Raw genomic sequence first — 16,658 nt, 5'->3', positions numbered from 1 at the left:
CATATTTACTAGTTCTTTTCTATGCCACCATTTTATTGTGAGTATGAATAAAAGGTGTCTGATCCATGTGTATTAATCAGCAATGTTATAGCAGCCACCTATTAAGTCCTCAGAATGGCAGCTTAAAGTTGACGCTTTGTTCCTCACGCATTCATGTGAATCTTTAGGTAGACACTGGTTTGTCTAAATGCAGGTGTGAGAAACCTGTGGCCTTCAGGCCACATGAGGCCCTCTAGGTCCTCAAGTGTGGTCCTTTGACTGAATCCAAATGTCACAGAATAAATCCCCTTAATAAAAGAATTTGTTCTGTAAAACTTGGACTCAGGCAAAAACCCTAGGGCCTCAAGGCCATAGGTTCCCCATCCGCAGATTCTAAGAGGATCTAAGCATCCTTTTAACTTAAGATAGAGACTGGATTAGATGAACTCTTGTAATTCCTTCTAGGTCTTACTCTGGGTAAATCTATATCCCATAACTCCTGAATGGAAACTGTTTCAATAAAAGCACCATCCTTCAAGACCAAAGAACACTCAGTAAATGTATAAATGCTAGACCTCTGTAATGCAACACCTCTAGGGTAGAATGGAAAGCAATTTGGTTCTGATATAGACCTAGATAAGCAACAAAACTTTATTTCACAGAAAACTGTGCCTTCTCCTACATGCTCTTCTTTAACCTGAGCTTGTGGGGCTAAGCCGAAAGCCAGGAGGCAACAATTTAGAGAGGTTTAAATATGTCTTGTTCAGCTGTAATCTACATTCCACTAAATTCCAAGATACATGGGGAAAAAAAAATCAACATCTATCCAACTAGAGTAATTTGGACTCTTATAGATAATACTATTTTATTTTTAAATTAAGGAGTTTCCAGTAAGCATTTATTCCAAAGGAAGTCTTGGAAGTGTTGCAGACAGGAAATGAAACTTTTTTTTTATTTTTGTCTTTGGGTGTTGAGTTTGTTAAATGGCCCTTTTCCCAGAACATACTTAACAATGACTAAAATGTGTCCAACTTTCCACATAGTAACTAAATTATAAGTTGCTTTTCCATAAAAGGATAGGAGGAGGAAGTAGCTTTTTCCGGCTTTTATTTACTTTATGTTAGGACTTCTTGACTGGATGTGCCTCTTAGAGTGCCCGCCTGCTTCTTAAATCTGGCCAATTCCAACAAGCTTATAGTTGCCTCGAGCTTTTGGGACCAAGCCTACAGGTCATTGCTGGATTTTAGCTCTGAGCCCAGTCTCCAGGGGCCCAGAACACAGGGTTTTGGAAGGGTCTGTTATCCCCAGGGTCACATGACTTGACTAAAGATTTGTTGACATTGCAGAACAACCTGGATCCACCCAAGTATCCGATGCAGAAGGGCTCCCTGAGCCTTCTGAAGCAGAAATGGGAGTCCAACGATGGCCAGAAAAGTGAATGTAGTACTCCTGGCAGCCGCTGCAGGCGCTTCCAACCCAGAGAGGGCAAATTACCTGAGTCTGGAAATGCCACAGATATGTCAACTGGGCCTCCCATAGCTCCCAAACTCATCACAAATCTGGGGGAGCAAAAGAAGAACATGGAGTCAGTGAAGAGTGCAGAGTGCAAAATAGATACTGGATCAGATGGTGGCCAGACTGAAGTACTAAAAGAGGACACCAAAGGGACTCGCCGCAGGATTGAGCACTTCTCAATTGCCCTAGAGGAGCTTAGGAGTATATTTGAGACTCCAAGGGGTGGAGCTGGCCTGGCTGGGTGCAGCAAAAAGGTAAGAGAGTCCATTGTAATATGTAACCTGCAGGTAACCAACTAAACTGCCAATCACCCTGTAGCTTATTTGGGGTTGTGTGCTTATTGTCTTGATTCCCCAATATGCACCAGACAAATTTCCTGGAGCAACTCTCTAATGCATAAGTTTCAAACATGAGGCCTGTAGGCTTATTCAGTCCATAACACTCCTGAGTGTGGTGCAAAACAGATTAAAATGTAACTGGGAAATTAACAAAATAAATCAAAATATAATAAAATGTAGAAAACGCTACATTTTAAAACTAAGTCAATACATGGCCCACAGGGATCCTTATGAATGGATTAATGGCTTCCTTTTCTATTTGAGTTGGACATCCCTGGTCTAACATACTGATATATGGAATCTTGTGTTATTGATTAACCTCTTCCATACCCCATTTCAATAGTGGTTGAGACTCCTCTAACTCCCACAAAAAGCTTCTTGAAGTTAGGGGCTTCTTAGCATCACTAGCTCTTGTCACATGGCCCATCATACAATAGATTTGATTAATTGAAAGTACTTAGGAAATTCTTGATAAATGTTTGATGATATTGATGGTTGCAGTCTACTTAGACACTGGTGATACTATATATGTATATATGTGATAGTATATGTAGGTATCAATAGTATATTTAATACACAGGTATTATCTGGCTGATACAGATAGTATATATGTTTGTGTATTATCTGGCATTCATACTGATGCTTGGGACAACTTAAAATCATTAATTAGAATTCTGTTTAAACTGCTCTGGTCAATGAAAACTTTCTATTTGTGATCTCTTTAATGTAATGCAATCATTACTGCCTTTAGAAAGAGACACTTTAGAATGCTGCATGTAGACAATCTCAATGATCCCTTGCAATTCTTGATCTATGACCCAAGTATGTATGAATTTTCAGGCCTAAAGTAAGAGCCCCTTTCATGAAAACTCTCAGTGAACAGCAATGCTCAAGAACAAACAGCATCCTACTTAAACTAATAGATCATTATCTTTCACAACAGGAGTATTAAAATGATCCAAATTAACAAATTTTCTAGTACTTGCTCCCTGTCGACCAACTGGAACATATACAACTGGGACTTCTTAAAGACAATTTTTGTTACATCAACTGATTAGAATTAGAATAATAGGAAGACAAGAAATTAAATGGTATTGATAAAATTAATATAAATGCTGCTATTGAGTTTAGAATAGATGTTCTCCATTCCCTGTTCACTTTTGCAGATGCATTCTCTCTCTCTCTCTCTCTCTCTCTCTCTCTCTCTCTCTCTCTCTCTCTCTCTCTCTCTCTCTCTCTTTCTCTTCTCTCTCTCTCTCTCTCTCTCTCTCTCTCTCTCTCTCTCTCTCTCTCTCTTTCCCCTTCCATCCCTCCTTCACCCTCCTCCCCTCTCCCCTCCCTCCCTCCTTCTCTCTTTCTGTCTCTGTCTTTATCTGTCTCTGTCTTTCTGTCTCTCTCTCTGTCTCTGTCTCTGTCTCTCTCACATACACACACACACACACACACACACACACACACACACATTTTCTACCAATTTACCTAAGGATTTGGGGGGCTGGCTTGTTATAGTACTTTAGATTACATTCATTGTGATCTTTCCAGAAGGGAAATAGATAAGCTGAGGGAAAGGGGTATCACTTAATCTTTCTTGGTTTAAATAAGGCAGGAGGAATGGCAAAAACTCAGCAAAATAAACAAACAAACAAACACAAAACAAAAAAAGATTGAAATAAGAGGTATTTCAATACTAGACAAGCTTTCATGGCTGCAGTTTGGATACCTCAAAACAATAATAAGAGAACACCTTAATAGGGTTATGTTAGTCTGTGAAATGACTTCAAGCTATTTAAATGACTGTGATATTCGAACTCAGCACCTGTTAAAAGAAATGAGCAAAATTTTTATATACTTATCAGTACCACCATTTGACTTATAAGGTGACATTTTATTTTCAACATATCATACCTTTAATATATCCTTTATTCTGAAGTGGTTTGTCATGCTGAGTCAATGTTCTAAAAATATGAAACATGCAATTATGCATACAGCATTTTCTCCAATAGGATTGGGATTTAGAAACTGTTTTATAAAAAGTGAGAGTAAGGACAAGAGAATTAGGCTTGTTTACCAAACATGCTTTTGTAGAAAATCCATATGATCCCCACTTATTGAAAATGAACCAAAGGAGAATTATCTTGTTTTCTCCCTAAAGAAAACACTTTATATAATATTCAAATATTTAAGAAGGAGCTATGATTTCACTGATGTATTTGTCCTCTCCGATGACACAGAAAACAAGCTATCTGTGACTGCCTATCCTATCCTGTCTGAATCTTGTCCATATTCCACCTTTGAGTGGACCTTGAGGGTCCACTCAAAATTCCAGGGTCTTCATTGCTTTTGCTCAAAATTGGAAGGATGCTGATGGAGCACATGACTGCCTAACAGTTATGCTGCACTTCTACTACATGACTAGTCAATTCAACAAGCCTTTATTAAGCACCTATTACATGTCACAAGGTGTGCTAAGTGCTAGTGATACAAAGAAAGGCAAATGACAGTCCCTTCTTTCAAGGAACTCACAGTCTAATGGGGAGACAACTTGCAAATAACTGTGTACAAACAAGATACATTCAGGATAAGTGGAGATAATCTGAGGGGTAAGACCCTACCATGAAAGAGGATAGAGAAAGGATTCATGAAGAAAGTAGGATTTTAGTTTACGCATCTTTTATTATTATTATTATGAACTCTCTTACTCTCAAACTTTCTCTCTGTAAACTTATATATAATTTATATATAAACTTTATTTTTATATATTTATATTATATATAAACTTATAAATATATATTACAATATATTTTACATATTATATATGCAATATATACATATAATATGTATACATGTAATTATATACAGATATATATAATATGTATATATACAATATATATACAAATACATATAAATTTATATACATGAATTTAAATTATATATGTTTACAGAGAGAATGGGAGAGAGAATTTGAATGCTTCTTTTTTCCAAAGTTCAACTCTTACATAATTTCTGTGACAATTTATTTTCCTCACCCAATTTTGAGTATTCTCTCCCCAAATTGACTTGTGTATATTTTCTTTAACTAAGTAGATTGTAAGTGTCAAAGATCAGAAACCTCTTTTTTGCTTTTGTACCTTCAACAACTGCCACAGTGCTAAATTTTTCTGACTCAGAAAACATTCCAATGGGACAAAAATGCATTCTTTCACCTTTCTCTCCATCTTCATCACTTTCTCCTAAAGGTGCTAATAGGAAGAGTGAGCAGTGACTATGAATGATTTCCATAAGCCACATGAGAAATTAACTCATGAATTTTTTCAAGGGAGAACAAGAAATAATTTTTAAACAGGAAAATCCACAAATGTATAGTTCACAATAATAATAAAAGAATAAATACAGTATAGTATTACTAGAGAAAAAAACTTCCAGAAGGATTTGGAGCTTACTGAAAAGTTAAAATTCTGGGACAAAGATAGAGCCCATGTTTAAGAGAAAAAAAGAAGTCATGCTTTATGATATTGGGATATAGAGTTGGTTTGTGTGCTATAAATCCTCTCTTATAAACATTTTCTAGAATACATACAGGGAATATGAATCTTCATTTCTCATAAAGTATCCACTTTAAGATTCATTTATCACCAATATACTTTATAAAAGTCTTTTAAAATCCATCAAGGGAACTACATGTTGTTGTTGGGTTTTTTGTAGCATTTTCTTGATATGTGTGAACTCATTAAAGGGAGACTAGATCAGCTCCTCAATTGTTTTCATTGTACTCTAGAGCCTCTGTTAAAATAAGTCATCCTCATATAATTAGAAAGAAAAATTAATGAAGGACTCTTAAAATAATGATGCCTGCTTATGTTTTATAATTGTCGAAGAGGGACATTTCCTATTGTCTCCATTTTTAAAACTTAGGTTCTGAAAGGAGCTTAGAAAAGCTTTTTAAACTGTACTTTTTTTATGCTTATAACCCAGAGCATAATTCAAAGATAAAAATTCACATTGGCTTTATCACAAATAAATGGTGTGGAACAAGATTTTTTTTTTAGCAGTATTTAAAGTGCTTATAAGAATCAATTATGAGACCACAAATCTTTAAGACAATGAAACATCCATTTGTGTTGCTGAGAGGTAAACATTATTAAGCAAGACAGGTTTACCTAAATGTATGCAGAGATCAAGGCTGTATATAATAGAATGCCAATTATTAGAAATGTCACTTTTTTGGGGATGGGGACAAGTTAAAGCAAAAACTGAAATATAATCTATCCTGTTGCATTAGGGCCAGTGTCAATATTTATCTTATACTCCACTCAAACCTAACTAGTGCAGGGATTGGTGAATACTAAACAGTGTTGAATGAATTCTTGATTGTAATGTAGTTTTAAAGGGATCAGGGACCTCCTTGGAATCCACCAAAGTTCACACATCCACAAGTAGAATCTGTCCTTCTATATATTCTTTATTAATTGACAGTTGTTAACAAATCATAGGATATTTGATCTGAAATATGCTTTGTACAAAGGCTTTATTTAGCTAGTGCTTTGCTGGTATGAAAGATCAGCTTCTGTTGAAAGATAAATACTTGGATAGATTTGTGAGCTCACCTAGGTGGGAACTTTCTCTAGTTATTAGGCTTCAACCTATATTTTCCCATTTTAATAGGGTGAGTTCTATATTCTACAGGCTATCTACCTACTGTTTACACAGGGTGTCCTAAAAGTGTTAGTGTGGTTTTAAGCTTAAAATCTTAAACAACATAAAATGTACTAAGACTTTCAGGACAGTGTGTATGTGGGGGGGGGGGTGAGAGAGTGTGTGTGTGTGTATTTTCAACCTGTAGTCTATGAATGCAATCTGTAGCAAACTAGTATAGATATGGACACTGGCTCATTATTATTATTGTTATTATCATTATCTGTTTGTTTGCTTATCTTGTTTTGTTTATATTTTCCTCCTTCAAAACTTCAGTCCAACCCAGAGACAAACCTCTATGCCTTGCTAATTATTTTGCCAAATAGATTGTCTTCACACAGATGTGATAATTTATAAATCAATCAATGAGTGACCAACATCTCTAACTTTGCCTCATAGTTTGGCAGGAAAGATCTAAGGGCCAAATATCATGCCAAAGGAGGTTGATAGGAGCATTTCCTGGGATGCTCACCCACCTGATGCTGGTTTTTTGAAATCTGAATGGTTGTGGTCAAAATTAGGGGTATAATACACTCCCCTGGCAATATTGCCAATGATCAAAAAATGCTGATTATAATCAGTTATGGAAATGAAGCAGTAGGTAGGAACACATGGAGACATAGTATGGCAATAATTGAATAGTATAAAAATGATTGGGGCAACTAGGTAGTGCAATAGATGGAATACTGGGCCTGGAGTCGAGAAGACCTGAGTTCAAACCCAATCTCAGATATTTACTAGCTGTGTGAGCCTGGGCAGCTCACTAAATGCTGTTTGCCTCAGTTTCCACATCTGTAAAATGAGCTGGAAAAAGAAATGGTAAATCACTACTGTCTTTCTAACAAGAAAACCCCAAATGGGCTCACAAAGAGTGGGATATGACTGAAAACAACCAAACAACGATGACAGATCTGCCATTTCTGGCTGTGAGACATAAATAATGGCTGTGCTCCACTGGATTACATTTTTTTTCATTCATGCAATGAAGAGACTCAACTAAATAAAATCTTTACTTTGATGCTCTGATTGATCCATTATCTCATTATCATGTGCATTCTCTTACAATAATGCAGCTTGCAAATCATCTACATCCTCTTGTCCTAAGCACCTCATATCTACATTTTTCCACGAATCTTCCACAAAGATTCGCTCAATGTGCAGAATAGATTTCTTTCTTTTGCTTCACATGTAGGGAGAATACCAGTGTAACACATGGGCTGCCCATCAATTATCTATCTTGTTTTATGACTTCAACTCTACTTTTTTTCTGGTCCTATATAAAAGCAAAGATTTCAAGGTGGAAAGAGTCTCAAAGGCCATCTAGTGCAACCAACTTACATTGTTATGTTATGTTGTATATTAAATGTTCTATTCTGTCACGTTATGTTATACATGGGGAAACTGAAGCCCAAATATGAAACAATACGTGCCTAGTAACACACAGGAAATAAATGGAAGAGATGGGTTTTGAACTTGGGCCTTTGATTACAATTCTAATACCCCTTCCACTGGATCATACTGCCACCCATCTCTTTAATGTCATTCTTTATGTCACTTCTTTTGAGTAATTCTTGATAAAGTTTCTGCAGCACTTGAATTCGAAATTGTGTATCAGGGGAAAGCATACTAGTTCCTTTCAGGATGGTAGGATCATAGATTCAGAGCTGGAAGGAAACTGAGGGGCCATCAAGTCCAATTGCCTCTTCTACAGATAAGGAAACAGGCCAAGGTGGGTTCAATGACTTCTATGGGCAATACTCTTCCAACTTTGTAAGCTATCCTGCATAGAAAATACTTAGTGAGGTGAGTTTATGAATGGTTCTGCCCAAAATGACCAAATCTAGTGCTTCATAAGACAAAAATTACAAAAGTCTCATTAAAAAGTCTACACAGAGATTGCTTGGTAGCTCTTAACGTTTGTTATTTTTGTTATTAGTATGCATTGGTACCTAAAGAGGGCTATATATAGCATGGACAAAGACATCGTCCCTGTCTCTTAGGGGTTTGCAATTCAGAGGAAGTGAAACAAATGAAAACATATGGCAGGTGTTTTGTTTAACTTGCACACACAAAAAAAAGGAAACATAAAACTCAAGGACATTGAAAAGATGCAGCAATAACATTTGGTTTTATTTTAAGCATTTTTCCCTGGTGGTATCATTTGGTTTTTGAATGACTTCAGTGTTTGTTGGCTCTTCTATTTGCCCGTTTAGAAATCTGTTATTTTACAGCCTCCTGTCCAGTATTTCATTTTAGTTGGAAAAAATTGCTCTATGAACTAATGGCAGATTTCCCAACTGAACATATTTGCATGGACTTTAAAACTTCCAGAGGGAACTGCCATCTCATCTCATTTATGTGTCACATTGATCTTTGCTGCAAGAATATGACATTGCTAAAGAAGGTAGCGCCAGCAACCGCAGAGAGATGTTGAGCAATATTGACTCACCTTCAACTGGGAAAACTGCTGTAAGTTCCTGGATTGGCATTCATTGACATTTTATGTGGGAGACCAATGCTGTTCACGCTTCTGTTGTAAGAGCATCTTGGCCAATTCAGATGTCTCTGTTATTAACCCACTTCCTTTGCCAGGCATCTGCTGCTCTGGTGCTTTTCAATATCTTTACTGACTGCATGAATATAATCCAGAGAATCATATAGATGTTTCCCCACCCCCACCCCAGCTGTGTATCCTACCTGGCTCCTTGAAGAGCTCCCTAACACCAGAATTGTTCTAAGTGAAGAAATAGAACCAGAAAATTTCTAGCTTGTGTTGATTTCTTGGAAATGATTTGACTAGATGGGAAATCTCTGATCCTGAGCAGTCTTTTAGCCTCCAAGGAACAATCAGATGCCCCAATAAGAAGATCCCAGAAAGCCTCAGTGCCAAAAGGCTTCATGTTCTGTGCTTCAATTCAGCCTTCCTCAATAGCAATCTCACCCAATCCCCAAACTATTCAAGAGGAATTAAAAGGTGATACTCTAGTGAGTGTTTCTCTAATTACCTACAGTTGACTTTCTTTCTTTCTTTTTGTAGGATAAGGATAAATACTTGTGATTATTAGATGCCTCCTTTTGCTAAATCTATTTTGCTACCCTCTATTGTTTTGTGGGCAAGTTCATTCCATTTTCATTAACAATATGATCTTCATTTGCTTATTTCTCTCCATCTTAATCTCTTATTTTTTGTTTGCTTTCCTTTCTTCATAAAAAAAAAGGTGACGAGAGAAATCCTCAGTTGTACCCTAGTTTTGATGCAGTCTCTTTCTGCTCTGTAGCCTACCCAGAGCCCAATCTAGTTTCTGATCCTTTACTTCTTTTTAAGCCCCTCTTTTCTACCCATCCTCAATATTAAGGGTTTTTTTGTTTGTTTGTTTTGCTTAGGACTAAATCTTCTCTTAATATGTCCTCCATCTTATTTCCATCTTGTTTTGTGATCATCAGGATATAACAAAACTATTCCTAGACTCTCTGTCTTATTTGACTTCATCTATGACCCTGGATGATAATGGGGTTCAAAGGGAACATGTATCATCTCCCAATATTATAATGTGATCAGCCCGTTATGATTACTCACTCACATTTACCTTTTCTGTATTTGGTTTGACTTCTGTGTTTTTAGTTCAAAGTTTTTATACAGCAAGAGTCTTTTTTATCAAGAATGCTAGGAAGTCCTCTAAATGTCCATTTCCCCCCATGGGTTTATACTTAGTTTTGTTTGGTAAATTATTTTTGATTATAAACCCATTTTTTTCCCCTCAAGAATATTGCATTCCAAGGTCTCCACTTCTTGATAATGGAATCAGGAAGACCTGATTTAAAATATGACTCCAGACACTTACTAGCTGTGTGACACTGGGCAAGTCATTTAACCTCCGTCTGCCTTCATTTTCTTATCTGTAAAATGGGGATAATAGCACCCACCTCTCAAGATTGTTGTACAGATAAAATGAGATGATATTTGTAAAGCACTTTGCAAGCCTTAAAAGCACTAAATAAATGCTTACTACTTCTAGTACTATTATCATTGTCATTTCATTTTTGTTATCTGGCCAACTAATGTCAGTTGAATTAATTTCCAGCGTAGTGTTAAGTGGAAATGTAATGCAAGGACTGAGTAGGATTCTGAATGAGCTCTAGATGAGATTGGTAATGAGGGTCATTGTTAGAAGTGATAGAGGAGGTGAGGCTTCAAATTTTGCATCTTAAATGTTATCATGCCCTATGAGTTAGGAATACGTATCAGGAAAGAACAATGCCCTCCCTCACTGAAGAGATGAGAGCAAAAACTTTTCTTGATTACTACTGGGCAGCTTGAAATAAAAGTCTTATGGATTCAGGACTCCTGGCCTATTTTATTCTGTTATACTTCTAGAGAGTTTGACATTATTGCAAGGGCCTGTGATTAGACTAAGTGGTTGCTAACATGAAGAAGCTAAAGGAAATTTTGCTGCTTCTAGGGAAATCAATGAAAGGCTTTTCATACTTGCTGCATAGGTTTTGATAATCCATCATCCATTATTTTATCTTTTCCTAAATATTCTAGGTAAGTAATATGAAACTTGTCAAGCCTCAGTCATTCTCCTTTGACTGTATCCTAGAAGCAATAAAGGGTCATACCAATGTTATTTGAGCAGAATTAAGAAGTCAAACTGATGCTTTAGAAATATCAATTTATCAGCACTGTGGAGGATGAACTAGAGAAAAGAGACACAGAAAGCAGAGAGACACTAATTAAGAGACAATTTCATAAGTGAATCTATAGATTCATTAATCTCCCAAACTACAATCCTCCATCTTCCCTATTCTGAGACTCCTTTTTTTTTCTCCTGGGAAGAAGTAATAAGTATTTATTTCAAATGCATATGAAATAGGTATTGCAGCTGTATTTTAAAAATTAAAAAGCAATTTAACATTCTGCCAAATTAGAGGAGCCTGAGATTACTAAAGGAAAAAAAGCCTCAGATTTCCCTGAGAGTACTTTAAAAAAAAAAAGTTTTCTGTTGCTCTACCTATTGAAAGATTCTTGTTATCCAGGATAGATTTGGATTATATTGGGGATCTCTTATATGGATGGCTAAATGTAATCAATTAAGATAATGTGCCTTGTCCATATAGTTAGAATACTGGTGCATTATTTTTTTCAGCAACCTACCAAAGAAGAAATATTTATTCTCTAGGTCTCTATCAGTGGAGTTCAGATATTCTACAGTCAACACCATATATTATCTCTGTGACCATTGCAATAGTTTTATGACACCTCAAGATTAAAAAAAAAAATTGCTCTAACCTAGGTTGTGCTTTCTGTAAACTTAAGGCATTTTTATTTCAGTTTGCTACGCCTGAGTCCCATGGAGCTTTGTGCTTCTGCTCAGGAGTGAAGAGTTGTCCTATTTTCTGTGCAGTGTTACCAAAGGCTCTTCAAATTGTGAGATCTGTGGTGCATATTAATTCAGGAGATAGGTGAATCGAAATGAGTTTAATTTTCATCTGTATGCAGATAACTCCAAAACCTACATATCCAGTAATTTCTCTCTCCTGAGCTCTAATCCCACATCTCCAAGAGGCTACTTGACATCTCTACTTATATTATTTATACTCCTCAAAATCAACATCACCGAAATGAAAATAGCTTTCTTTCATTCCTTTCCTAACTTACCTATTTCTGTCAAGGGCACCAACACCATTCTTCCTGTCATGCAGGTCCACAACCTCTGGGCCATTTTTGACTTTTCCTTTTTTCTTCTTCTCCCACCACCCCACAATCTAACTAGTCAATGAGTCTTATCTATCTTACCCCCACAACATCTCTTCTATCCATTCCACTTTATTCAATTAATCTACCAATCAACACACATTTGTTAAGTGTCTCCTATGTGCCAAGCATTGTGCTGGATGCTTAGTATGAAAAAACAATGAATGAAGTAATTCCTACTCACAAGGAGCTTGTGTTCTTAGAGGGAAGATAATGAGTGCATATATTCCAGCCAAATTGACTTATTTGTTATCCTCCTCACCTGGACATTCAATTTCTTGCATCTAAGCATTTGCACAGGTTGGTATGTTCTTCCTCTTCATTTGTTTCTCTCTTGGAATCCCTCATGGCCTTCAGGTCTCAGCCCCTTTAGGAAGTCTTTTTTGTGGGATGGCAGTTGAGGTTAAGTGACTTTTACTGAAGTCACACAGCTAGTGAGTGTTATATGTCTGAGGCAAGATTTGAACTCAGGTTCTCCTGACTCCAGGGACTCCAGGGCCAGTGGATACACTGTGCCACCTAGCTGCCCCTTAGGAAGTCTTTCTAACATTCTAACTTATTCCCTACCCTCTCTCCTCAGTTGTTATTACTTTCCTCTCTCAAAATTTCTTTGGATTTACCTATCATATCTGCCCAGTGGACTATAACCTCTTTGAGAGCAGCACAGTGCTTTAGACCTAGAAGCTCTTAAGACATTTTTGTTGAATTGATGTTACACTCAGATAATCAATAAGAAGAGAAGAATATCAAAGTATATATTTTGCAGTGACCAGCAGACTTCAAGGATACAGTGAAATTAGAGATCCCTTTAAGAGGGCAAGTGTTATTTAATAGTATCCCCAGCTCTAGATCCCCTAATTTATAACTACCCTTTATTACTCCCCAATCTAATCTTGCTCTGCTCCCATAGACCTTTCTAGTTGGTTCTGAAGGTACAAAACTACTATAGTGACTGCTGCCAGAACCTAGAACTGGTTGCTCTTTCCCTAGACCCCACATAGACATAATCATAATTTATTTGCATTCCTAGATCAATCCTGTTGTTGTTGTTGTTATGTCATTTTTCAGTCATGTCTGACTTTTCTTGATAGAGATGCTATAGTGTTTACCAGTTTCTTCTTCAGCTCATTTTACAAAGGAGGAACTGAGGCAAACAAGGTTAAGTGACTTGCCTAGTGTCACACAGCTAGTGTCTGAGGCCAGATTTGAACTCACAAAATTGAGTCTTCCTGACTTCAGTCCTGGCACTCTATTCACTGTGTCACCTAGCTGTCCTAGATCAGTCATAACATCTTCCGAATTTGCCTTAAGGCTTACAAGTGGAAGCATGGGGGTGATAAAAGCCTAAATGGGGCTCATGAATACCCAACTAACCCATAGCTACTTGACCTGCTGATAAATGAAGATACAGAATGATGGTTCTGTGGCTAGGGGGTAAAGGGCAAGATGTAGAATGGATTGTACAGAATTATTATAGTATACACTAAGGCAATAAGTATTTATTTACAACTTCCTTTTTGTTTTCTAGTATTTTTATTCTTACAGTTATTTTCATTTACCTATGCCCTCAAATATTTCCTTCTCTGGTCCTAGAATTTGGACACTTCGAAGGTCTAGCCTGAAGTGTAAGGGACTTCATCTGCCAATAAAAATCAGCAGCTTCTTTGCAACTCATACATGCACAGAGTTACCTAGGGCACTGAGACAGTCATATATTTGCCCAGGGTCACACAGCCAGAATGTGTCAGAGACAGTTTTTGAATTCAGATCTTCTTGACTTGAGACAGCTCTCTGTCCATGGTCTCACCCTGCTTCTCTTAATTTACCTACCAAAATATGGTCTATAAGTACAGCCCCCAGAACACAAGTGGTTAATGTATTTTCCTGCTTGAAAAGGCATACCTTTTCCTTCATTTTTAATGTGTAGTGGTGAGTGAATTCAATGGGTTTCAAGCACCTGAAACAAATTCAAGCCCCATTAGTGTTTCTCATCTATACCAACTACCAAATGCTGGTGATTTATGAGACTTAATGGTGTACTAACTTGCTTTATGTCAATGTAAGTCATTTATGGTATGCCATGAGACAAATTGCTCTAAAGTGCCGTAATGCATCATCATGCATGCCGTATTTTCCAAAATGGAGGAAACAATCCAGGAGTGCAAGTTTAAATTAATCAAAATGTTATAAGCTCAACCTTGTTTGAATGTCAGAAGTTTTCTGTGAGTCATGACAAAGCTATCCTAAGAAAATATTACCTTTCCTATTCACAACACTAGATAGTTCAGGAAGTGTTCTCTGTTCCATTTTAAACCTCCAATTTTAAGCACTCAAAGTCCTTTCTTCTCTTATACCTTGAAAGTCAAAATCATCAAATTCTCATGGGTGCCAAGTTCAAGCTACTAACCCAAGAAGTCAGGTTAGCAGAATGGAGTTTAGCCCTAACCTACTGCCCTTCATGTTTAAAGAAGGAATGGTTGAGGGGCTAAAGGTCAGACAGACAATAGAAATGGGAAGAAAGGCATGAATTTGAGAAGCATCATGAAAGAAGCATTGACAGAGCTTGGTGACTGATGTGCACATTCATTTGTTCATTTCTAACTTGACCTTTGGTGTGCAGCCTTAGCCACAGATGGTCTGAAACTCCTCTTGCTTGCACCAAATCACTCATACCCTTCCCAGGAGTCAGATACTACTGGAGGAAGACAAAGAACCATACAGAGACTGCAAATTCATGCCAATAGCACATACATAGGACCATGAGAAAAGTTCAGCAATCCTACTACCCATGGCATCCTCGATACTTGTGAATGCTACATTCTATATATTCCTGGGAATGAGGAAATCCTCAAATGATGGCAGTAGTTACAAATAATAAATAACTTTGGAAGGGGCAAAAAAAATTCAAGGCATTTAATATGAAGTCTGAAGTCAACTGAATTTTTCTGGTCTTGTTAATAGATAAGTTCAAGCAAAATAACTTTTAGAACAGCAAAGAATTTCCACAAATCAGTGACAAGCAGGCTAGCAATGGTTGACTTGATAGCAATGGTATATGTTGGGGAAATATTTTGTCTAAATGCTTCTTTAAAAAAAAGAGAGAAAGAATAAATCAATGAATTGGATATGCAATTAAAATGTAACAAATAGAGAACAACTCAACATGAAAATAAAAATTATGTACATCAAAGAAGAGGAACACAATTCAAAGCAAAAAATTGAATTGATAAATAAAACTGGAAACATTTCTGGAGAAAAAAATTGTAAAAGAAAAGCCATTAGGACGGGTGGCTGGGTGGCACAGTGAATAGAGAACCAGCCCTGGAGTCAGGAGGACCTGAGATGAAATACAGCCTCCAACACTTGCCACTTCCAAGCTGCGTGACCCTGGGCAAATCACTTTACTCCAATTGCCTCATCAAAAAAAAAAAAAGGAAAAGCCATTAGGCAATTTGATTTTTTTTGGGGGGGGGCAATTGGGATTAAGTGACTTGCCAGGGTCACATAGCTAGTACGTGTCAAGTGTGGTCTGAGGCTGCATCCACTGGGTCACCTCGATTTGATTTTTTTTAAAAGAAGCAAAAGCCAAATTACCAAAATAAAAACTAAAAAGGCGAATTCATAACAAATAAAGAGAAATTAAAGGAAGTTCTTAGAAACTCTGGTCCTAGAAGGTCTTAGAAACTCTTTAGCTCAATTATATGCCTACAAAAGTTTTGACAAATAAAATGGATGAAATTCTATAAAACATATACAATATCCAGATTAGCAGAACAAGAAATAATATAAAATAACGTTCTTTTTTTGTCTTCAGTTCTTACTGTTACCTCTCTCAGGGGCTTCAGAAACACTTGTGAGTTGCTATAGTAGGCAACTGGAGAGGCAGCCAGTTTTGGATTAGGAAAGATATTACCTACACATATGTTTAGGATTCTTTCAAACCTATTTTTTTAAACCTTCCTCAGATTCCACCATATCCTTAAACTATCATGTATCTTTCCATCTTTTCAATACTAAACTCACGGAAAGAACAATCTGTGCCATCCAATTCCTTCAACTCTTCACCAACCACTCACTTTTCAACCTCTTGTCATCTTGCTTCTGACCCCACCATTCTACTAACACTTCTCTTTTAAAGGTGGGAAATGAATGATCCTTTAATTGTTAAGTCATATGTTCTTTTTTCTTAGACATTCTCCTCTTTAACGTCTCTGAAACTTTTGACATGGTTGATCTCCCTTCATTGCTAGCCATTCTGTTCCCCTAATTGCAATGACACTGCTTTTTCTTGCTTCTCTTCCTACCTAGACGTATTCCTTCTCAATCACTTCCTCAGTTTTTCATCTATCACCTGTCCTCTAGAAGTTGGTGTCACCCAA

At 36.9% G+C, this 16,658-nt stretch overlaps 1 protein-coding gene across 1 annotated transcript in view; it reads left to right on the top strand.

Moving 5' to 3' along the window:
- The first annotated feature begins 1,111 nt into the window (after positions 1 to 1,111).
- XIRP2 (xin actin binding repeat containing 2) overlaps positions 1,112 to 16,658 on the top strand; it is a 376,940-nt gene continuing 361,393 nt past the window's right edge. Inside the window, exon 1 of the mRNA XM_078146986.1 lies at positions 1,112 to 1,748. Coding sequence (XP_078003112.1) covers positions 1,353 to 1,748 — 396 coding nt within the window. The 5' untranslated portion in view covers positions 1,112 to 1,352. The remainder of the gene's footprint in view (positions 1,749 to 16,658) is intronic.

Source organism: Phascolarctos cinereus, unplaced genomic scaffold (assembly GCF_003287225.1).
Source record: "Phascolarctos cinereus isolate Bilbo 61053 unplaced genomic scaffold, phaCin_HiC Scaffold_726;HRSCAF=1367, whole genome shotgun sequence".
Taxonomy (NCBI): domain Eukaryota; kingdom Metazoa; phylum Chordata; class Mammalia; order Diprotodontia; family Phascolarctidae; genus Phascolarctos; species Phascolarctos cinereus.
Note: the sequence above shows the minus strand (reverse complement) of the source record. Positions and strands in the feature narration are given on the sequence as shown.